The following is a 24,089-nucleotide window of genomic DNA, read 5'->3' on the forward strand; positions in this document are numbered from 1 at the left end:
ATTTTCTTTTGTTAAGTTTTGCTTTTTTTGTTTTGTATGTCATACATTAATAATTATAGCTGATACTGCAGTGTTTTAAGGTTTGCAAAGCATTCTGTATCCATTCTTATTTGATGTAAAATATCTGATAATATTATTTAAATCCCAACACATTTGTGTTATGTCTAGATCTTATGCTTTGAGGCTGAATCTTCAAATTTTCTAAAATGAAAGAATTAGGTTGGCCCTTTGGTAGAAAACAGTAGGGGAAAAATTCTCTGAAAGTAGACACTGCAATATAATAATAAACATGACATCAAATTAATTATTAGTTTCAATATATTACCATTACACATGCTCTCTCCAATAACCTTTGTTGCATTATTAATAGCTTAGGCTATATGCTTTTAATTTTTAATTGGGAAATACTTGAGCTATTCCCCCAAAATGTGGAGCATTCCTCCTATTATAGTATGCCATCTAATTACGTGGCACAGTCGGTGCTTTATAATTGTGTTTTATAATTGACTGATACACCTTGTATTAACAGTGTTGTAAGGATTGTCATTAAATATTTGTGTTCTCTACTTTCTCAGGTACTCTGGTCAGGCAAACCATATGGTTCATCTCGAAGTATTGTAAGGAAGATCGGTACTAACTTATCTCTGATTCAGTGTCCAAGAGTTCAATTTCAGGTATTTTTTTTCATGTTTTAAAATTTATTCATTTATATATGTACTGTATAAATTGGGGGGGGGTTTGTATTTTTTTAAAGGAGCCATCAGACTTTTGTATTTTGCTAGCTACATTAGTCTGCAAAAACAAAATAAGGATTGGGAATGCTCAGTAATTTCTTCTGTCATAAGTCTGATTTTTCTTCCTAACCTGAGTCATGTACTTGCATCCACTTTTATTTTTCACTGTTGGCAGTGTCATTGCTCTTCACTAAGAATTGCATGGTCTTATGTTTTGGAAATAAAGATAAAGACACTGTAGATTTTGTTGTAAACCAGCCCACACTAAGGTGGCAACCAGTCATTCAACGAGCATTAGGATTCAGGTTCCTTATGGCAGAAACTCAACTTAAGAATATGTGCATGTGTCCTGAGAAGCACCTTACTAAACAAAAAGCTCCTAGGCCCCAGGTGACCATCAGGTATCCTCCATTATAGTGCAGATACAGGATGCCTCCAGTATCACTGTTGCTTTCTGTTGCTACTGGAGTTACTTCCTCTGCAAAGAGGGCTTCTCTTAGAACTCACCAGTATTCCTTTTGAAAGTCTTTTGATACCTTCTGATACTGTTAATGCCCTGCAACAAAGACACAGTTGCACTGGTGGTAGTAGTAGCACAGGGAGGAAAGCTTAACTTGCTGTCAAGAAATGAGCCAAAGGACCTCACTGATGCCAAAAACCACTTGGAGCAAGGAGAAATCTTTCTTCCTGTGCTTTTCTTTGAACCAGTTTGAAATTGACCAATGACTATGTACATGTGTTTACAGCTAGAGCACCTTCCTTTCCAACTGCAACAGAACTATTTCTAAGGTGATGAAGTCCAGAGTGGGTACATCTGCTGTGCAGCAATAAAGCTGCTAAGGGGGTCTGTTCTTTGAAAGTTTGTGGTTCCTTGGAGTGTTCTGGCAATGAAGCCTTAAATCAGATGGGGACCCCTCTCTGCCTGGGGCTTAGGGATCTCCCTAAATGTCTCTGTGTGCCATGTCAGTAACAACTCTCTTTTTGCATAGAAATACATAGTTGATTTCTCTGGCTGAGGAATTTTGAATAATCCTGTTGATATAGCCTTTGATACACTATGGCTCTATAGCCATGTTCTTGTTCTTTACAGATTTAAAACACACAGCATTATGACACAGCCTCTTTCAGCGCAACTTTTTTCAGATTTAAAGCTGAATTTTATGCACACCAGTTTCATGTCACAGGTGGCATTTTGTTTAGATATTTTGGGAAGTAGAAGAAAGACAGTTCTTCTCATCCAAGAAACTCCTAGTGCTCTGGATAATAACTGCCCTTGAGTGAGGTGAGAGGAGTCACAGCTGTTATCACTGTTCATATGAAGAAATGGAAATAGGCAGATTTAAAAATGTCCAATTAATGGTTGAACCAGAAAGACAGTAAAACAAGTTATTTAAATTCTTAATTCTAAGAAAACTGCATACTGTAGTAATCATAGTTCTAGAAATTGGATTGTCTTAGAATTTAGATAAGCCTCAAAGTTGACAGATCAGAACTTTGAAGGGAAATGGACAAAAAAAATTTTGAATTGGAATACAGAATTTTGGTAGAGGTGTGCTTTGGGTTCACATCAGAACTTGAGGTTTTGTGTAAATATACTTTATTCAGGATATTCCTAGTAACTTTTTAAAATTTCCTTGATCATCTGCAGAGTATTTTTGTTTAAATCGGTGCAGACCATTTTTTCTTTTCATGCCAAGTTAGTAGGTCGGATGAGCTTTTGAAGAAAAATGTAATTAATATAAGATTGACTATTTACAAACTTTTCTTTTTTGTTATCAAAATTAACAAAATTGCAACAAATGTTCCTTATTAACCATATTTTAGTAATTCAATTCATTTTGACATAAGTGGCCAAACTGTTAACTTTATTAAAATCTAGCATTCTTTTAGGTACTAAAGAGAAGGCAAAGGCTTAGCTCTTCTCTTCCTGCCTGCAGAATCTGTTCCTCATCACTCAACCAGTTTAGTGATTTAAATGAACCTATTAAGGTTGTTTTTTTTCACTGTGATACAGAATAACATACTTTTGTTCATGTAGTTGCTAACAAATCCAAGTATCTTGGGATAGCACTTAATTGTAACCTGAATCTGCTCTGATAATGGCCTTGTCTGACTCAGTAATTGCCAAAGAAAAGCTTCTTTAGAAAGTTTCTGTTTTACCATATTTTATTCATAGTTTAGAATTAAAAATGTTTATGAAGTTTTAGAGCTAGAAAGGACCCTAATTAGAGCTCATCTAGCCCAACCTGCTCATTTTATAGATGAGCAGCCTTAGCCTCAGGGAGGTGAATCAATCAAACACCATGATCCCGTTATCTGAAACTAAGGTGGCAATTGTACATGCCCAGTGGCTATTTCTGGAATATGGTCTTTTAAATACTGCTAAATATCAACTGTATCATTCCTCAAGGGTTCAGTGGAAGACATTTGTTTGTAACAAGTGTATTTTAACCTAGTATTTTGAGACTGAGTCATGTGAAGTGGTGCTAAGTCTATGAGGGCTCCAGAACCAAGATACCTCTCACAGTGCTTGTAATTTATACATTTACCTATGACACCCCCTGTACAACATATTTTATTTTGTCCCCAGACTTTTTTTTTTTTTTTTAATTTTAGGCCAACAGAGTTAAGTGCCTAAGAGCCCAGGGTCACACAGCTAGTAAGCATCTGAGGCACATTTGAACTCAGGTCCTCCTGACTCCAGGGCCAGTGTTCTATCTACTGCGCCACTTGGCTGCCACCTGTCCACAGACTTAAGAATTACAGTCAAGAAGAATTAACTTACTCAGTTCAAAGATGCTTACTAATCAATTTTCCTATGTGCAAAACACTGTATTAGGCACAAAATATAAATTTGACATATATGATTCCTGCCCTCATTGGGATTGAGAGGGGTATGGGTAGGAGTAGGTAAGACAATTTAACTGCCTTTCATAATCATCAGACTGATTTCTTTAAAAAAAATAAAGCAGAGATTATGTTTTGCCTTATTTCAGCCATTTTATCCCACTTATGTTTCTGAGTAGATTTTGTATTTCTTCAGACTTGTAATATCATTATCACCATGTTCAGGAAGAAAAATATGTTGGAGGTATTCCTTTGAGTCTATTTAAAGAGCCTGCTTGAACTCTTCCAGGCCTTTATAAAGTAGAATGCAGTGATATATTCTGTTTTGAAGTACTCCACAAACTTCATTAATGCTTCCAAAAATGCTTCTCTGTAACCTGAGAACATCACTTTAAAAAAACCCCAAACTTAAGGCATTTTGACTTTTTAAATAAACAATAGTAATGATACGTATGTATCAGCTAGGAGTTTACCACAACTTGGTCCCTGTCTCAAGCATGTTTATACATTTGATATAGTGCATCTCTAAATTCTCAGGGTGCTTGTTCCAGTTTTAACTTAGTGATCTCAGAAAAATGGAGAGACTTCTGCTTTTATACATAATCATCATAGTGGGCATACACACACACACATACATGCTTACATATGTGTGTGTGTGTGTGTGTGTATAATGTAAGCTTTGTATGCACAACAACCCTGTGAATCAGATGTTTTTACAGCTTTTCTATTGTAGATGACAGTCTGAGATTGAGAAAAGTTAAATAATTTGACTGTGGTCACAGGGCCACTAAAGTAGAAGAGGCAACATTCAAACCTACTTTTGCACAAGTTTTGACTAAGTTTCTTCTTACTGAAAAAATAACCTTTCCTATTGTCCTTCTTTTAAAACAGTGTAGAAAATATCACTAACATTAAATTTTAAAATTTCTTTTTGGATTTTTGTTATGAAAAGATATTTGGACACAGCATTTTCAAAACTAGTTTTCATTTATTCTTTTTTTAAAAAATTTTATTCATTTTGAAGGATAATTTGCAATCAATTAACCTATTTGCCCATTTGGAAAGGTTGTTTTTGTCTTAGTACTTTTGTGGAATGGCATTGCCATCTATTGACAGTCATGAAAATAACCACTAAATCAGGAGTAAGCTTAGGTTCATTTTTGTCCCCATGGCACAAAACAGTCTGATATCAGTCTTAAATTATGTTGGAAAAAAAGCACACGAAAAACTCAGTAGACTTTTTTTATGGTTATGAAGTAGAGAAAATAGTAAGCTGAAGGTTGTGTTATATAAATCCACCCTTGTATAACTGAAAAAACTTAACTACATATTCCTCTCCCAACTTCCCCACTCTAATTATTGCTTTGCCTAACTTGAGGATTAAAGTTAGCTTTTTAAGTGGAATGGTGGTCTGGAAAGACTATCTTGAACTTTTGCTAGCATGACCCCAGGACTAAACCTACAAAAGAAATCCCAGGCTTCCTATTCATGGACTTCACCCTAGTCTCTCCCATCTATCTGATGGGAGTATCTAAAGTAAAAAGATATACACAGGGCACAGAACCTACACCAGTGTTCAAATAACAGTAATTTCCTAGGCTCTTTTTCCTAAGTATTAATTTTTTTTTGAAGATACAGAAAATGCTAATATAATTTCTTGTCAATTCCATTTTACAGTATTCAAATTAGGGATCTAAAATCATTTAACCCAACCTCTCTTTTACTGACAGTGAAGCTGAGATTCATAGAAGTTGTAAATTCCTTAGGGACACGCTATGAGTTCGTGGCAGGGTTAAGAGTAAGACTTTGGGGCTTCCAACTCACAATACTCCTTCACAATGTATATGTTCAATATACAAAAGCAAATTTCATTAGATTACAATACGAATAATCTGTACTGTTCTGTTTTGTTTTGTTTTGTTTTGGTGAGGCAATTGGGAACTCAGGTCTTCCTGACTGTTAGGCCAGAACTCTATCCACTGTCCCACCTAGCTGCCCCTTGTACTGTCTTTCTTACAACAAAAATGGCATGTGTAGAATGTGAAAGTTGTTAGCTTTTTTTAAATAAAAAGCTGAATACCAATTGACTTACTGTTGTATTTTCTGTTTGACTAAAACCTATTGTACTAGTGCTGGTAATAAAGTATAAAGTAGAAATGTTGCAATTATCAGTTAATAGACTTATTAAGGGTCTGCTTCCTGTGCTAGTTCAGTTGAAAGGGTGAAGGATAAAAGACTGTTTACCACCATAAAAAGTGCTACCTAAACTCTGCAAAGGTACTACAAAAAATTTACAATTTTTTATTTTACAGGCCAGAAACTGAAATGTGTTGTAGCTTAATATAGTGTATTAAAAATGAGAACTCACATGACCAAGTTGGGTGCTCTAAAATTCCCTGTTCTTTGTCTCAAGTCATACAGTCTTTTTCTACTTTGCTTTTCCTTTTATCAATATTATTCTGTCACTCAGTTTACTTGGTTCAAGTTAAAATTAACCAAGTACTTTAAATTGAAAATAGGCCCAATTTAGAATGACGTAAATCATTTTTATCTACCGTTATCTAGTATTTTGTCAAATATTTTTTCAACGAATGTGTTGCTTTATGTGAAATATATTGGGATACTTTGTGATATTTTATTCTTATCAAGTGGTGATTTTCATAGTGAAATTGAGTACTAATTTTAATTTTGTCTTCTATATCAAACTCTTGAAAATTTTCTATTTCTTTCTCTTTACTATTTTTCCTTCTTTTTCTTTTCTGCTAGCAGTAGTAGGAAAGGACCATGCCGTGAAACTTCAGTAAGTCAGCCTTGTCTGTCTCAAAATTCCTTTCAGTTATTGGTGCATGTTGATGCTGGTATCTGAATCATGCTACAGATAACTATAAAACTTGACTGCTAATACATGCTGCAAACTCACCTTTAACATGAACTTTTTCTAAGTGAATTGTCCTTTGGGTATTAAGTTAGTTCTTTTGTTTCCCATACTATAGCATCAGACACTTTGCATTCTGAATGTTTTCTTACCTTCTATCTATATCAAAAATCATTGAAATTACTGTTTGAATTTATTTTATCTTTTGAGTGAGTTTTTAGTATCTTTGGGGAAATAAAACCTAAGTGAGGTTTTTTTGCTTTTTGTTTTTTGGTGTTTTTTTTTTTAAGTGTCACTAGACAATAATCATGACACATGGAAAACTTAGAAATGTCAAAATCTCTTAAGTTCCCAGTACAGTAATACTTTTAAAGTAGCATAGTGTTACTTTTCAAGGATAGGATATGGAGATCTGAGCATGTAAGTGAGTAGAGATGTATGTAATGAGTAGAGCTCACTTTAATTGATTTTGGGACCAGATCTTTACAACAGCTTGTTGAGCACCAATTGTGGACATGACCTGTTACAATGGCAGTAGGTAAATTAATGTTTTAGTATTAAAGTAAAGATAACTATAGAAATTTGCATGACTTAAATAGGTGTGCCGTGCAAAGGGTAGTACTTCATATTTATATAAAGAAATAGAATAGACAAGGAAATATATGTGATACAAGGTAACTTATGTCCTTACAGAGTATTTTGAGAAAGTAATTATGTTCCTTGATCTTTGATTGCCAAAAGACATCCAAGATAGATTTAATTTATCCATGAGAACATGAGCCAAATCAACCTTTGGGGAATGAATTGGGCTGTATATAGTGCTTATGTATTTATTCTTTGAAAGCCATTTCTTTGATATTGGATTTCTCCTTTTACAAACAAAAGTTCATGAAGAGACATATTACTTGTAATTTTTAGAGCATGGCAAGAAATAAAAAGGATAGAAATAGATTTTAAACGTACCTTTTTGACAGAAGCAGTTTTATTATAATGTTTCTTTAAATTGATTTTTGTGAAAATAGTGTCCAGAAGGTCAGATTGGGGTTTTGATATGTTCAAAAGATATATGGAGGACTGCAGATGAGAAAGCCCATTAAAATGTTGTCTTTTAGGTATAATCATCCAGGTAGTCTCATAGGGCTTGCAGAGTCATATAGTAAAGGAGCCCTAACCCAGAATCTTGGCATAGGGGGCATATAGCCCACCAACAACTAATTCAGCACCCTTATTTTACCAATATAGAATTAATTCAATATTTTAATGTATCTGTGATTTCATTAATGTACATACTTTCTCCAACTATGCAAAGTAATGCTTCTTCATCCTATGCACCTCTGAATCTTCCCATCAGTCCTCCATAGAGAACCCTCCAAATGGAATGAGAGCCTTCCTCTAGGTCTCTTGTCATTACCAGGACACCAAATTAGGCTGACCATCTATTATTCTTTGCTCTTGCTATGTGACTTTCCCAAGGATAATTACACAGTGTTACTTGGAAACTTCTCAGGCCTCCCAAAATTATGCACTTATACTCAAATTCTTAAGGGTTGATGACTCTGCTCTGCAAGGGGAGAATAGAAGTCTTCCTTTTTCTTTCTTCACAAGATGTTAATGTAGGCCAAAATATAGATTCCCAGTGCTATAAATTCATAAAGGAAAATCTGCCATATAACGAGATGGAATTCACATTTACTTTACTTTTAAAAAACTCTTAATATTCCAAGATCTTTTCATTTGTGCATGTTCTTAATTTCAGTCCCACTTACTGTAAGTTTTATTTAATTTGGCTAGGTATCCCTCAGACCTATAATATATTTAGTTTATAAGCAAAAATAACATCTTTCTCTCACTTCATCTGATAAAATAAAGATGTATTGTCATGTTTAAGATATTTTATATATTAGGATATATTAGATATAAAAATGTTTTATATTTTGTGTTTGAGAAGTACATTGAGAACAAGCCTCAAAAGAACAAGGAGCAGGGTGGTCCTCAAAATCATGCTACACAAAGATTAGCTGAAACAATTAGGAATTTTGAGCCTGGAGAAAAGAAAGTTGGGCAGAGACATGATAGCTTTCTCAGAAAACAGAACTAAGAGCAGTGGTAGAAGTTTGTAAAGAGTCAAATTTAGGTTTGATCTAAGAAAAAACTTAATAGCAATTTGAATTTTCCAGAATTTGAATGGACTGCCTAGGTGGAAGCCTCCTCCAGCTCTCAGATTCTGTTGGGCACTTTGTTCCAAAGACTATATTATTATAATTCCAATTTTTCATGCCCTCTTATGTTGTTATAACTGTTTATAGGCTATATGACTTGGGCCACATTTCGTAACCTCTCAATGCCTTAGACAACTCTCTAAGACTCTTAAGTTTCAGAAAAAATGCCAGCCTGCATTGGTAGAGGGAGTATGTTCACTGGAAGTTCGCCATGCCGGTAAAATCACAGGTCTGGTCCCTGTCTCACTAAGAAATTCAAGAATCTGATTTTGTTGGTTTGAGTATTCCATTCATTGACATAATAGCAACCCTGTACGGTGTCAAGAAATGATCTTCTAGAATTGCTTGTTTAAAAAAAAGAAGTTCACCACCTTATGGTAATGAACCTCAACGTTGAACCTCTCTGAACTAGGCTACGCTGGTTGTCATGAGATAGATTACCAGACCATGTTGAAGTTTTTCTATCTTGATAAGATCTTCCAGACTTGGAAACCTTGTTCTAGCAGAGCTTTCAGGAGACCCAAGTGATCCCCTGGTCATCATCACACGAGAGTGAGGCATTAGAATAGGATTTTATCTGAGGACTAAGTAATTCTAACTTTCAAAATGATCCTACACACCAAGAGCCAAGCAATTAAGTACTTGTCGGTGATTACGTATACCACTTATTTGGCTGTCTTTTTAATTGGAGTTTTCTTTTAAACTAATTATGTTAATGTCATGTTTCACAGAATCCCAGGGTGGAAAGGAACCTCAGAGGCTATTTAGTCTAACCCATTCCTGAATAAAAATCTCTCCTAGAATATAGATGTCAAGTGACCATTCAGCCTTTGCTTTTGAATACCTCTGTTGAGGGGTAACTGCCTCAAGGGGTGTAGCCCATTCTACTTCTGAATTATAGCATGTAAGCTCTCTGAGGGTAGGGACTCTTGTTTTTTGTCTTCATATCCCTAGTTTCTAGCTCCTCATTGTAGGTACTTGATAAATAATTTTTAATTCCATCAAATAATTAATTTTTCCTAAATCTACCTTTCTAAAGCTTCTGCCTCTTATTCTAAAATATCTTACACGTGACCAACTTCAAATACTTAGACAGCTGTGATGTACTCCCTAAGTCTTCTTTTTTCCAGGTTAAACATTCCTAGTTATTTCAGCCAGTTCTCATTTGTCATGGGCTCAGTGCCCTTCAGTATCTTGGTCACTCTTTGGTGTATGAATATCCTTCCTAAAATGTGATGCACAGAAGTGAAAATAATACTCCAGGTGAATATCTGAATAGGGGAGAATACAGTGGGATAATCTATCAACTTCCTAGTCCTAGACACTGTCTGTCTTAATGAAGCCTAAGATCACATTAGCTTTTTTTGATAACAAGTTATTGACTTAGATTGAACTTAGGTCCACTAAAACCCTCAGATCTTTTTCATAAAAAATCCTATCCAGCTATACTTCTCCCATTTTATACTTGCACCGTTAATAACTTGGCTGTAACATTTATCCCTGTTAGATTTCATTTTATTTGATTCATACCAGTGTTCTAGCCTACTGAGATCTTTAGTGGGGCCTTTAACCTATTAACTTCCTCCTTGCTTTCCATTAGCTGCAAATGTGAAAAGTTTGCTAGCTATATCTTTATCCAAGTAACTGATAAATATGTTACACAAGGGCCAAGCACAGATCACTGGGGCACCCCACCAGACACCTTCATCTGGGCCTGGTAACTTGAACTCATCAAAGATAGCTAGATTATCTTTTAGTGTTCCCCTTCTTATCTTCCTACATTTCTTTCAATGGTGAGTTGTTGGTGGGTTGTTTTTTTTCTTTCTGTGAGAAGAAGGCATTATTCAGGTAGTCCCAAGGTTTGAATAGGACAGATACCTTTGCACAGGAAGAATGGAAGTAATGATTGGTGTAATGGATGTCTGTTTTCTACTTGTTTCATTTTCATTAGCTTCTGAAATTTATCCGGCAAATACTTACAATTGTCTTGCCTTAGCACTTTTTTTTTTACAAGAGCAGCTGTTGTTTTTTCTTTTGTATTTAAATTTTTAATTCTTCCATCCAAAAAATGTACTAGCAATCAGAAGTTATATTTCAAAAATAAATCTTACTAAAGTTCATATTTAGCATGTCATGTTAATTACAGAAATATTTGTATTCGTTTTACAACTTCTAAATTCCTTTCTTAGTTTACACATCTGAATAACATTTGTGATGACTAAGCAAAAGTGTAAGGGCTACCAGGACTGAAATTGAGTTGGAATTACTTTTATACTGATGCTCAGTTTCACATGGATTCTTTTGACATGCTGGACATTTTTCTTATAAACAACCCTAGCTGATCATGGCAACTTTTTTTCCCTTTTATGTCTGCAATTAGCTTGTTATCAATATCATCAATGAGATGCAGTTAGTAAGACTTTGATTTAGAAAGTGTTTTTATGATCAGTATTAATAAATGCCTTATATTTTAGATTGTATTTTGTAGATGAAAATATTTGAGCAGAAAACAGAACAACCCTGGTTCAGTTAAAAAACTAAAGCTATTATAAACATTGACCAACATTCAAAGATTAGCAAATTGTCTTAATACCACATAGTAACTGAGAATGATATTAGTAAAGTCTTTATAGAAAATTTGTGTTAGGAAAGTTTAAAATACGCTGTTTTGTAGTTCTAGTACCTGTGGTTTTTCTTTTGGGTACGTTTTTCTTACCTTATTCATTTCAGCATCAAAATAAGAACTTTTTGCCTTGTTTCTAACTTTTAGCTTACCAGTCATTTGACAGAATTGAGCCCTAATCAACACCATGAAGATACAGTGGCCTCTTTTGCTGATGTGGGATGGGTCGCCAGAGAAGAAGGAGAGGTTTCCACAAGGCTAAGGTTAGTCTTGAAGGCCAATAATAAGAGCTGAGTTGCACGTTTACCATCAGCAATAACTAACCCAGTTTTACAATTTTGTCTTAAGCATTTGAGCCTGCTCTTTGTTCCTGTTTATAACCTAACCAGTAATACCACAGATTATTTTCATTAGCTTCTAAAACTTAGCTGGTTCACCCGTTCTTCATTTGAGAGGGGAGGAAAGGGGACATGATCAGACCCGCACTTAAGGAAGATTAATTTACTGAGTTCCCACCAGGTTCTTAACATTATAGAAACCTGACAATGCATACATTTACAAATCATTCCCACCCAAAGTTCTGAGATACAAAAGAACCAATAGAAATATGTTTGCATGTCAGTAAAAATGTGTTTGAGATTCTCTCTACAAATTAAGAACTGTGTGTAGTTCTGAAAAGCACTTTCTGAAAAAGGGGGATTAAGTCGTAATCATCAAGGAAGGCTATATGTCGAACTGCTTGCATGGAAGGAGAAAAACGTAGTTAAGCAGTGGCTGGAAGGCACACTAGTTTGGAACAAAGGATAGAGACTGGAGTATAGGAGGAAATGCTAGTGTACTAGAGGAGCAGGATTAGCTGGTGAAAAGCTTTGACTGCAATTGTCCCATTTGTATTTGGTCTGGAGGAAAGTCAGTGCACTGGGGAGGTGTAGTTTGATTTTGTCATAGTGATAAATACGAACAATGCATTTTAGCTCGAGCATGCATGATAGTTTGAAGGGCAGTGGCTAACAGAACAGTCCAAAGGTTGTAATTAGTCTAGATCAGTCAGTAGGTATTAATTAAGCACCTGTTGTGCGCCAGGCACTATGCAAAGTGAGGAGGAAGGAATATTCCAGGAATGGGAAACAGCCAGTGAAAATGCCTGGAGTTTTATGTGAGGAACAGCAAGGAGGCCATTGTAACTGATAGCAGAATCTCGGGTGGGGAGATAAGGTATGATAAGATCAGAAAGGTAGGAGTGGGCCAGGTTATGAAGGGCTTTGAATGCCTAACAGGATTGTATATTTGATCCTGCGGATGATTTTTAGCGACTAGAAGTTATTCAGTGAAGGGAAAGGGGTGAGTATGGTCAGACCAGCAAAAAGACCAAAAGTCAGGTTTTACAATAGTTCAGCAGAACTGAGGTAATGAGGATCTGCACCAAGTTGGTGATAGTATCAGAAATGAGAGTGTGTGCAAGAGGTGTTATGCAATGATCAACTGTGAAAGACTTAGCTACTCTGATAAAGACAATTTTTCAAGGTAATTCCAAAGGACCCATGATGAAAAATGCTATCCATCTCCAGAGAGGGAACCGATGAACTCTCTGAATGCAGATTGAAGCATACTTTTTTCACTTTCTTCGTGTGTGTGTGTGTGTGTGTGTGTGTGTGTGTGTGTTTTCTTTTGCAACATGGCTAATATGGAAATATCTAAGATGTTATGAAGGTTAAATTGATAGGACTTGGCAGCAGATTGGATATGAGGGTTTAGGGAGAAGGAGGAGATGACACCTAGGTTTCAAGCCCGAGTGACTGGAAGTGAGTGATGGTGCCTTTGGCAGTAATCATTACATTTGGATAAGGGAATGGTTTGGAGAGAAAGATAATAAGTTCAGGGCATGTTGAGTGTAAGATGTCTGGTTTGAGATGTCTGTTAAGCAGTTGGAGTCTGGAGGTTAAGGCTGGATAAGTAGACCTAAGAATAAGTACCATACGGGTGATAATTATATCTAAGGGAGCTGAGGAGATCACCGTGTGACATAGTATAGAGGAGGAAGATAAGAAGCTCCAGGACAGAGCCCTTTGGGACACCCATGTTTAGCAGGCATGATCTGGGTGATGAAGAGATCCAGCAAAGAAGACTTGAACAGTAGTTGTCACATAGGTTAGAGGAGAACCAGGACAGAAGTGTCACAAAAACTTTGACAGTGTCAAAGGCTGCGGAGAGCTCAAGAAGAATGAGGATTGTTAAAAGGGCCAATAGATTTGGCAGTTAAGAGATCATTGATGACTTTGGAGAGGGAAGTTTCAATTGGATGTTGAGATTGGAAGCCAGACTGTATTGAGTTAAAAAGAGTGAAAGAAAAGGAAGTAGAGGTGTTACTTGTAGAACCCTTAAGGAGTTTGTCCTCAAAAGGGAAAAGAGGGACAAGAGCTATTAAGGGTAGATGGATCAAATAAGGGTTTTCTGACAACAGGGAAGACATGGGGATATTTGTAGACGGTAGGGAAGCAGCCAGGAAACAAGGAGAGATTGAAGATAAGTGAGAGGGTAGGAGACATGGGAGAAGGCAATCTACTGGAGAAATCAGGATAAACTGGTATCACTTGTACAAGTAGAGGGAATCTCTGCAAGATTTTTGATAGTGCATACTAAGAGAGTAATTTGGATTTTACTGGTGGCATGGGAAAAAAAAGAGACGAAAGTGTAAGGAGACAAAGGTAAAGGTAAGTTAGTGGCATGACCTACCATACTGGAGAATTGGTCAAAACTATTGTCAGGGAAGGCAATTGAAGGTGTATGCTATCTGTGTTACATGTGAGTTCACCTCATATATTTAACTGTAACTATGTAAATGTACATTTATATGTGTATCATTTAAAAATGGGAATATGGAGGTTTGGGGCTTTTTTAAAAATTAGATAGCAGGAGAGATGTCTCAGGACTTTATTCCCATAGTTCAGAGACATCTGAGTGAACTCAGAGAGGTCCCACTGTATTATTAGCTGACTTGTCACAGTGTCTCAAGATCCTTCACATAGAAAAAAAGCTAGAAAGATCCCTGCTATGAAAGTTTACCTGGCAGTTAAAATGAAAAGATTCAAATAGGCAGTGCTAGAGATAAGCTATATGATGTTATACTAATGTGGTGACAAAACTTAAAATTATGTTTCCTCAAGGCAAAGTTTCCTGAAAACTTTGGTACTAGATAGACAGGTGATGACAGTTAATTTTGTATTGACAGATAATGGATATCTGAGACATAAGCTTGCACTAGATGGCTTCTTAAAACAGTTTATTAAAATATATTTTCCACATGCCTTCTTTAAGTTACTTGCATTTCTGTTGACTCTCTTTTACAATTTTTTTTTCTAAAACCTACACAGATGAAATAAAATTAGATGCATTAAACCAAATGAAAACACATTGTGGAATATAATTTTAAATAGACTCCTTATAGTGTAAAATATGAAGTACCTTCTTTTTCATAAATTTCATTTGCATTCCAAACTGCTTAATTCTACGTAGAAACATCCTATTCAGAGACTCCATCTATTTATGGCACAGTTTGTTTCCTTCTCTCTCACATTTGCATTTGTATGAAAGCAGAACCTCTTTAAGAGATCTGTTTCTTATTTTTCAGATGACGTTTTTGTGGATGACATTTCAGCACCAATTAGTTGTGATGTCACAGCATTGTGTCGGTTAAGAATAGCAACAGGGACCATATGAGTCCCCAAGAGACAAGATATTAATGCTTTTTACAGGCACTTCCTTTTTCCTTTGTATTAACAGAACTGCTTGTGATTATTTGGAAAAACTCTCCCTGCCATTTGTATTAAGCATTCATGAGTCTTTAATCAGATTAATCAGTCAACAAGGATTTATTAAGGACCGACTGTGTGCCAGGCATTGTTTTAGGCTACAAGTACAAAGAATAGGTATAATTTAGAAGTATATCAAATCTTCCCCACTGTGGAATATTAACATATAATTCAACCATATAATAACTGACTACTGTGTTTAAGGAACTGTTCAGTGGTTTTGGAGGGGGAGAATAGGTGATGCAGAGTACTAAGACATTGCTCTACTATTACATAGCTAACAGTTTTAATAAGAGGATAAGACAAGCAGATAAATATAATACACACATTTTACAAATGCTTAAGAGAGTTGCAAAGCACAGTGCTGAATGAGGTTTGAGAGTAAGGAGAGGCAGGAGGTTACATGGTATGTTCACAGGACACGTAGACCAATTGATGGGAATCTCATGTGGAAAGAAGGGTGCTTTATGAAAGTAGGCCAGAAAGGGAGAGTGGCTTCAGATTTCAGAGGTCAGACAATCTGAAGATGACTCAGGAGATCTTGGTGATGTGGTGGATGAAGTGCTGTCCTTGGTCAGAACTGCCTGCATTTTCATGGTACCACTGTTCCCACACTGTGTATACCCACAGTGTGACCCTGTGCAAGTCACTAAACTTAACCTTTTTAGCCGCAACGTCTTCATCTATAAAATGGAGTCAGTAATAGCACCTACTTCATGGGGTGGTTATAATAATGAAATAATATATGTTAAGTGCTTTGCAAACCTTAAATTGCCATGTGAATGTTAGCTACTATTGCTATGAAGATCCTTTGGAAGATGGAGAGAGTATGGAGGTAGAATGGCCTACTAGATAGTTACTGTAATTAGTCTGGGGAGGTGGTAATATGATCCTGAATTTTAATGACCTCAGTGAGGGGAAAAGAGGACAGGATGGATGTGAAGAGGGGTCAAGGAGGTAGCATCAGCAGAAATTGTTATGGATAAGCCGTGAAAGAGAGAGAGAGAGAGAAGAGTCCAAGATATACCCTACATCCTGAAGGTGCCCTTCAGACATTTATACAATTTAAATTTGAAATATGTATAGTAAAGTGAAATCATATTTCTGTAGTTCTTTAATGGGATTTAAGCTACTTCACCCAATGTTTTTCTCCATTAACTTTGCTGTTTAATTTATTGATAACATTTTATTTTGCTCACAAAAAGTACTTTGGTTCTTCAAATGTGTATGCTACATGTAGAGCACTGTGTTAGGTACTGGGAATACAAAAATAAAACTAAAATGATCCATGCTTCCATTCTACTAGAAGGATATAGGATTTTCACAGAGAAGTATAGTACAAAAAAAATCAAGGTGGGAGAGAACACATCTGGGTATGGGCAGTGTTGGATCAGAACAAGATTCATAAAACAAATTACACATGGCTTGAGGCTTGAATGAATTAATGAAAAAGTATTTATTAAACTTTACTATGTACCAAGCACTATGCTAAACTGGGGTTTTAAAAACAAAAGGAAAGACAGCCCTTGCCTTCAAGAAGCTTATGTTCTAGTCACGAGTGGATACCCATGGACAGGGAGAGGTACAATCACTTCCTTCTACTATAACTCAACATTAACGTTCCTAAAAATCACCTCATTGTGCCATATGATGCAATAAAAACCACAGAGCTCATGCGGAAAATAATGTGCAGCACAACACTCAAAAACTTTGTCAGTGGCACATAAAAAAGATAAGAACCGAATAAAAATGGTAGCAAAGTTTTATGCATATTAAGTGGTTAAGAAATAGACACTACAATTAATAATGGTGCTGTCATTGGCCTTGGCTGATGCTCAGCCTGTGCCTCAGTTCCCATAGGGCCTGGGCTGGCAGAGTTGAGTCCATGCAGGCCTGTCAGCAGAGGGCCGGCCATGACGGAGGGTGGGGAAGAAAAGTGGGTCAGACCAGCCCTACTCAACTCACAGCTCCATCTTCACCAGAAGATAGGCAATAAATTTGGCATCTGACCTTGAAAAAGACATGAGGTTTGTTGGCATTGGAAGGGTTGTAGCTTGTGAGCTATTGTGCAGTTTTTTGTGTTTTCGTTGTTTTTCTCAGATGAAATCACACAGAGCAGACACAAAATTTGTGTTATATTCAAATCATTCCCTACTATATCAGTTTCATTGGAACAAAAACCTGTTTTCAAGCAAGAGTTATACTAGAGCTGACTATATTTGGGTTTAGAAGATTACTAGAATGGTAAGTGGATTTGCAGAGGAGTTGTTTGGCACACCTTTTCCAGTAGCAATGGTAGTATTGATTTGATTATGATTCCAAAACTTAAATGTGAGAGGCAGTGTGACCTAGTGGATAAAGAACAGGCCTCAGAGTGAGGGAGACCTGGACCTCTGACACATACTGGCTCTGGTCAGGTGAGGGAAGCAATGTCATCAGGGAGGAACTGGGCCCTGGGCCTCAGTGGGTGCTAGAAGATGGAGGGAATGAGGGAAGAAGAGGGAAGGAAGCTGAAAAGAAGTTTGTTAATTATGGAGCAGGCTTTCCAAAGGACACAGAGGCAGGGATGGGTGGATCTGTAGTGCGACATGGAGAGAAGGAGGAAAAGGTTGAGTTAGGTGTGGAAATAAGGGAGCAGGCCATTAGGAATGGGAACCCTGTACATTAATAGCCCCCATACACATCACCATTCAGCATCACTGGGATGGGGAGAGTAGAAGGAGATGGCAATGCAAGGTGAGCCACTTAACCTTACTGCTCCAGGTAACTGAGACTAGAAGTGGCGAAGGATGTTTCAACCTGCCATGGTAGGGGAAGTTTCCTCATCCGGGAGTTCTCTATCGTGATGAAATACAAGTTTAGAGGCTTTTACTAAACCTATCAAAAACCAAGAACATAGTGGGTGCAGAAGTGACTTTTTGATAGCACAAGTAACACTACTGTGAGCATTTTTGTAATATGCATCTTGCTGTAATCTCTCTGGCATATAATCCTAGTAGTGAGATACCTGGGTCACAATGTCTTGCATGTGGTAGGTGCTCAAGTGGTCTTGAACAAATGGTCTGCCAACATGAAACATGACTTGATTATCCAAAGAGCACAATAACACTGAATTAGTAAATAACTTGCATTATTTATTCATTCATTCATTTACCTTCAAAAGCTACCCTTTTTTACACATGAATTCCCTTAGAACTATCTCTGCATGTTTGGGGATGCATTTTTGATCAGATTAACTCAAAGGGAGAATTATAAATCTCAATTTGGCATAACACCCACAAGTCATTATTACTTTACTATTGTTTGTAACTCATTTCTGTATAAGGCCTAGTGCATTATTAAAGTCTCTAGTAGTTTTTACATAATAATAGTACAAAGAATTATTGGGATATTATTTTCCTGTGGCTCAAAATCGGGTTACATTTTATGTTCAGTTGAATGGAATTCTTTGTTTATTTGTTTAGTTATTTTTGTTAAAGCAATAAAATGATAGGATTTTCCCCTGAGTATTCATTTGTTTCTTTAGATTTAGGTAATTTATAACCTATGTCAAAGAATGTTGAAGTCTTTCCATTTACATGGATTTGAGGGTTTTTTTCCCATGTCTGATGCGACTAATATACTAAACATTATTGCTTAACTGTTTTAGCTTCCATATAAATGAGCCCAATTTGTTCAGAAATTGTGGTGAATGCTTTATATGAAAGCAACTATGTACAAATAGAAAATAGTTTGTCCGGGTAGGGGTGTAAAAAGCATAAAAGCAGAATACATGGTTGGAATGAATATTGTTAAAAATAAGATTAACATTTATATATGAAAGTTTTGGAAAAAGTTAAAAGGGCTAAACAAATGTAACAGTAGCATTAGGCTAAAGGGGGAACTTTGCTTAACTTAATACAAAAAGCTCAGTTACAGTTTGTAACAGTGTTGTAATTTGCTATTCTCTCTGTAATTTTATAAAATTGAAGAAAACTCATTGACATTGCATATTAACCCCGACCTACTCATAACTATCACAAACCAAGTAAAGCATAAAATATTGCACACAAATGACCATTCTCCTAATTTCATTAATATTTCCATTCCTCAGTATAACTCAGTATAGAAAGGTATAAACTTTAAATACAAAAAAAAGAAGCCTTTAATCCAAAATACAGCCTGACATGATTAATATTAACTGTTCTCCTTTCCTTCTCCCTAATCTCAGGTTCTTCCAACTTCTCTTAAAAATCCTTTTCCCTACTCTTCATCTAGCCACATCACACTCCTTTTCCCCTCTATCCACCTCCCATTAAATACTCTCTGTAGATGTATAAAATGTTGTTTCTAGCTTTACTAGGATGCTCAGCAGTTGTAGTTTGATAGCTCATTTGGTTAGAATGCAGTGCTGATAAAGGCAAAGAGTATGGATTCATCTTCCAGTAATCCAGTTAGCTTTGTTTTGTTACTCAGTTAAAGATTGTACCCCAGGCCTCAGCCTTATTGGTCACAAGGAGGACTGAGGGCATGTGTGTGTATCTTCATCATGTGATGATGTCTTAACTGTATTTATTGTATCTATCGACATAGTTTTGGAATGCAGATATGTCTGAATAAAGATATGTCTGTATTTAAAAGAAGAAACAAGGTGATTTAATTTGTTTAAGGTTAATAGTGTACTTACTTGAGTGTAAGTAATAAAGCTCTTTTCTAGGAATTTTATTTTGAAACTGTCAAACAGTATTTTAGAATTTCCTTTTCAAAAAATATTCAAGTTAAAATACTTAGTGTTTGTTACTGCAAGTTTATAGTATACTTTAGACTTTTTAAAAAGTCAGGAATTTAAGAGTGTTTTGCAAGTCTTTGTTTTCGTTGTAATTACCATACCTATGTGGCAACCCTTTGGAGTGGTGTTAGCCCAGATAAGGAATGCCCTACGTTGGCTGTCCCCTATTCCTACTCTTTACTGTCCCACACTAATTCCCCTTCTGACTCCCAACTGAGATATAAAAAAATTACTGTTGGAGTTTTCTGAAAGCAACTAAGATGTTTTAAAAAGGTGGGGAAAGAATGCACAAAAGCATATGAAAGGATGATAATTTTTTTAAAAGAATAGTTTAAGGTATAAAAAGTGCTTTATTTTCTTATTGCTTTTATTCAAATATTTCTTTTGACCTTCACAACAACTTCTCAAGACATGGATTATAGACATTATGCCAAACTTCTTTTTCTACAGCACTATAGTGCCTCTCTAAATCAGTTTATAGAATCTGGTTTGCGGATTGAAAGTTGGCAAAAGTTTAGCCATGGATAAAGTTTGTTGACACAGCTTAAGAAACACCTTCCCCTCCCCATACTGTTTTCCCCCATATTTAGTGTTATCTAATGCGAGAGTATCCTAGAATTTCAATTCCTAGTAGGGAGGAGATATAATAATGGGAAAGGACCACAGATCCTTCCATTTTGATTTGATGGTGGTAGTTGTATATTTTGGTTTTTAAATTGAATGCTATGTACCTGCCCTTAGTTTGATTATTCTTCTAAGTATTGTTTAAAGAGATTGTCACTCTGAGATTGCTTAACTTCCTGTTCTAGGATAAGTGTAATCTTTTTTATATCATCATTTCTTGAATTTTCCCAGAATTATGAACAAAAGTTCTAGGTGAAACTACAAATACAGTCTTCCTTGTGTATATAAATATATATATATATGTATATATATATATGTATATATATATCTGATCTGTTTTTGCTTTAAAATCTTAACTCTATTCTTAAGGACAGTAAAACAGATTGGTTCTATTTCTGAAATTTTAGTTGGCTGTTTTTGTAAAACAGTTGTCTGTGTGGGTGATGGTATGTGTTTGTTTTTTGTTTTGTTTTTCTTTTAAGTAAGATGACATATCTAAGAATTAACAGCATGCAGTCATAAACCTTGTCCCATATATAATGAGGAAAGATATACAGCAGCTACTTTTCTGTTACAGAAGAAGTTTTACATAATAGTCCGGCAGTTTGGAAAGGTCTGGCTATTTCACAGTTACTTACTTTCACCTTCGTTCCATTTTACCTTCTAAAAATCTTTGTCCTTAAGTTATAAGATTTTCTTTATTTGGCAGGAGTTGGGGAGGTCTTGCAGAATGTGCCCATGATACATACTCAAAGTAACAGACATTTCCCAAAGGAAAACATTGACTCTATATCCAAAGGTTTGTAAAACAGTGTGACCATATAGCACAAGTATTTGTTGAGATTTGTCACATTTATCTGAATAATTTTGCTAAGGACTCTGACTTTTTTTTTCTTACACTGGTATTCAAGGTTGGAGAGGAATTTGTCCTTAATTTATAATAAATGGAAACAGAAGAATAATGTTCTCTTCAAGAATTATGTATGGAGAATAGCTTAATTCTTTTGCAGTTCCAGAAAACCTGGCAACTTTATTAATGACCTCTTCCACTGTATTAAAGTTGAGAGATCTATTAAAGGAAGCTAAACTAAAATTAATGTGGATTTTTCAGATGTTGTACATTTTACACCAGAAATTCTGAACCACTAAATATGACTAATCATAGAACTTGCTAATTGGCTATTAGAATGAAAATTTTAAAGAAAAGTTTTATGAAGAATTAGTTTAATACTTACAGAATCTATAGTTTGCAGAAAAAAATTACATGAAGATTTAATCCATTAAAGTGACCATTGTGTTATAAATAAATGGCATTTTAGCTATTGTTCAGTGGAATGAAAGATTGCAATATCCCACAATGGACTTAGTTTGTCTGGAGTCAGTAGCATCTCTACACCTGTAAGTATTACAAAAAGAGGTCACTATCACATCTTACTATGTAATTTTCAAATCTGATGGACTTTTGGGGAGATTGAAAGATTTTAAAAATAATAGCAATAATAAAACTTTAGAAACATTAAACATCCTTCATGTAAAGATGTGACCACAACAGCAAAAGACACAACTCATTCTTACTCCCTCTTACTTAGAGGCAGTTAGGTAGTGCCATAGTGCCCAGTGCATTGGGCTTGGATTCAGGAAGACCTGAGTTCAAATCCAGTCTCAAACACTTGCTGGCTGTGTAACCATGGCCATATCACTTAACCTAAACCCTAAAATGGGGTTAATAATAGCACTTGCCTCCCAGATTAATTGTAAGAATTAAGTGAGATATAATATTTCTAAAGTGCTTAGCAAAGTGCCCGGCACGTGCTAAGAGCTTAATAAATGCTTGTAACCACCCTACCCCAGTGTTCCCAGATAGTCCTCCCCACCCTTAAAATACACAAAATTACTAATGCCTGCTACCTATAGATAAGGGAATATCTGCTACCAGTACATCTGTACCTTGATAACTCTCTTTTTATCATTGGGCCAGTTTCCAGTTCTCTTTAATTGTGAGGGTGGTCTCCACTAACTGCCTAGAACCCATCTATTTTCTTCAGTACTGCATGTATAAAGTAATATCCTCTCCCCCCTGGAATTTCATTTGAAGTCCAAAATTTTATATAGGTTCTATCCCACTAGTTAATTAAGTACCTACTATGTGTTAGGCAATAGGGATATAAATATAAGACTAATAGAATCCCTCCTTGCAAGGAGTTTATATTCTGAGAGGGGGAGGGTGGGAATATAGCATCTACTATGTGCCAGGCACTATGCTAAGCACTTACAATTATTATCTCATTTGATCCTCACAACAACTCAGGAGATAGGTGCTATTATTAACCCCATTTTACAGTTGGGGAAATTGAGGCAAACAGAAGTTAAATGACTTGCCTAGGGTCACACAGATAATAAGTGTCTAAGGCTAGACTCAAGGCCAACAACTTTACCAACTGTACCACTTAACTGCTTCCTTCTAATGAGTAGGTAGCAGGTATAGATAAAAAATGTATACAGCAGGAATATAAAGGGGCTTTTTTTTTTTTTTTTTTGCTTTTTTGGTGTTAAGTGACTTGCCCAGGGTCACACAGCTAGTACGTGTCAAGCATTCAGGTCCTCCCAACTCCAAGGCCAGAGCTCTATCCACTGCGCCACCTAGCTGCCCCATAAAGTTAACAAATGCAAATATATACACAGTAGCTAAATACAATATAGATTAGGTGGGAAAGAACTAGAAGTTGAGGAAATTAGCAAAGGTTTCATGCAGAGAAGGTAGTGCCTAAGCTGAATCTTCAAGGAAGGCAGATCTCTCAATTACACAGAAGTAAGAAGGGAATCCATTCCGGATGTGAAGAATAGCAAGTGCAAAAGCATAGAGGCAGGAGATTGAGTGCTATGTTTAAGGAAAAGAAAGACGGCCGGTTTGGCCAGATAGCAGAGTGCAGGATTGGGAGTGATGTCCAGTGAGACTGGCAAGATGGGTGCAAGCCAGCTTGGTTGAGAGCTTTCAGAGCTAAACTGAGGTGTTTATGTTTTTTATCCTTCATGCCATAGGAAGTTACTAGAGTTGATTGAATAATGTATGAATCACATGGTTAGGTCTGTGCTTAAGGAAAATTTTTGTTGTTCAGTTGTGTCCACCTCTTTGTGATCCCATTTAGGGTTTTCTTGGCCAAGATATTGGAGTGGTTTGCCATTTACTTTTCCAGCTCATTTTACACATGAGGAAACTGAAAGCAAACAGGGTTAAGTGACTTGCCCAGGGTCACAAAGCTAGTAAGGGTCTGAGGCTGAATTTGAACTCAGGAAGATGAGTCTTCCTGACTCCAGGCCCAGTGCTCTATCCATTGCACCACCTAGCAGTCCTATATAAATGCTAGCTATTATTATTATTATTCAGTCCAACAAGCATTTATTAATTATCCACTGTAACACTATGCTAGGCCCTGAGAATTCGAAGAAAAAAAATAGACCCTGCCCATAAGAAATTTATATTCAACTTAAGGGGAAACGACATATAACCAGATAAATTCGTCAGATTACAGAGGTCAGTATTAGTAGCATACTGTCATCAAAGGATAGATAGATAAATGCACGTGCACACA

The 24,089-nt window shown here is 36.1% G+C and overlaps 1 protein-coding gene across 3 annotated transcripts in view; it reads left to right on the forward strand.

Moving 5' to 3' along the window:
- Positions 1-24,089, forward strand: part of LOC114054050 (mitochondrial fission regulator 1-like) — a 57,980-nt gene that overhangs the window by 21,159 nt on the left and 12,732 nt on the right. For all 3 annotated transcript variants that reach the window (XM_027877114.1, XM_027877115.1, XM_027877113.1), the window contains 2 exons: positions 576-674; positions 11,446-11,561. In XM_027877114.1, the coding sequence (XP_027732915.1) occupies positions 576-674; positions 11,446-11,561 (215 nt within the window). The remainder of the gene's footprint in view (positions 1-575; positions 675-11,445; positions 11,562-24,089) is intronic.

Source organism: Vombatus ursinus, unplaced genomic scaffold (genome assembly GCF_900497805.2).
Source record: "Vombatus ursinus unplaced genomic scaffold, bare-nosed wombat genome assembly UNPS02014812.1, whole genome shotgun sequence".
Classification (NCBI taxonomy): domain Eukaryota; kingdom Metazoa; phylum Chordata; class Mammalia; order Diprotodontia; family Vombatidae; genus Vombatus; species Vombatus ursinus.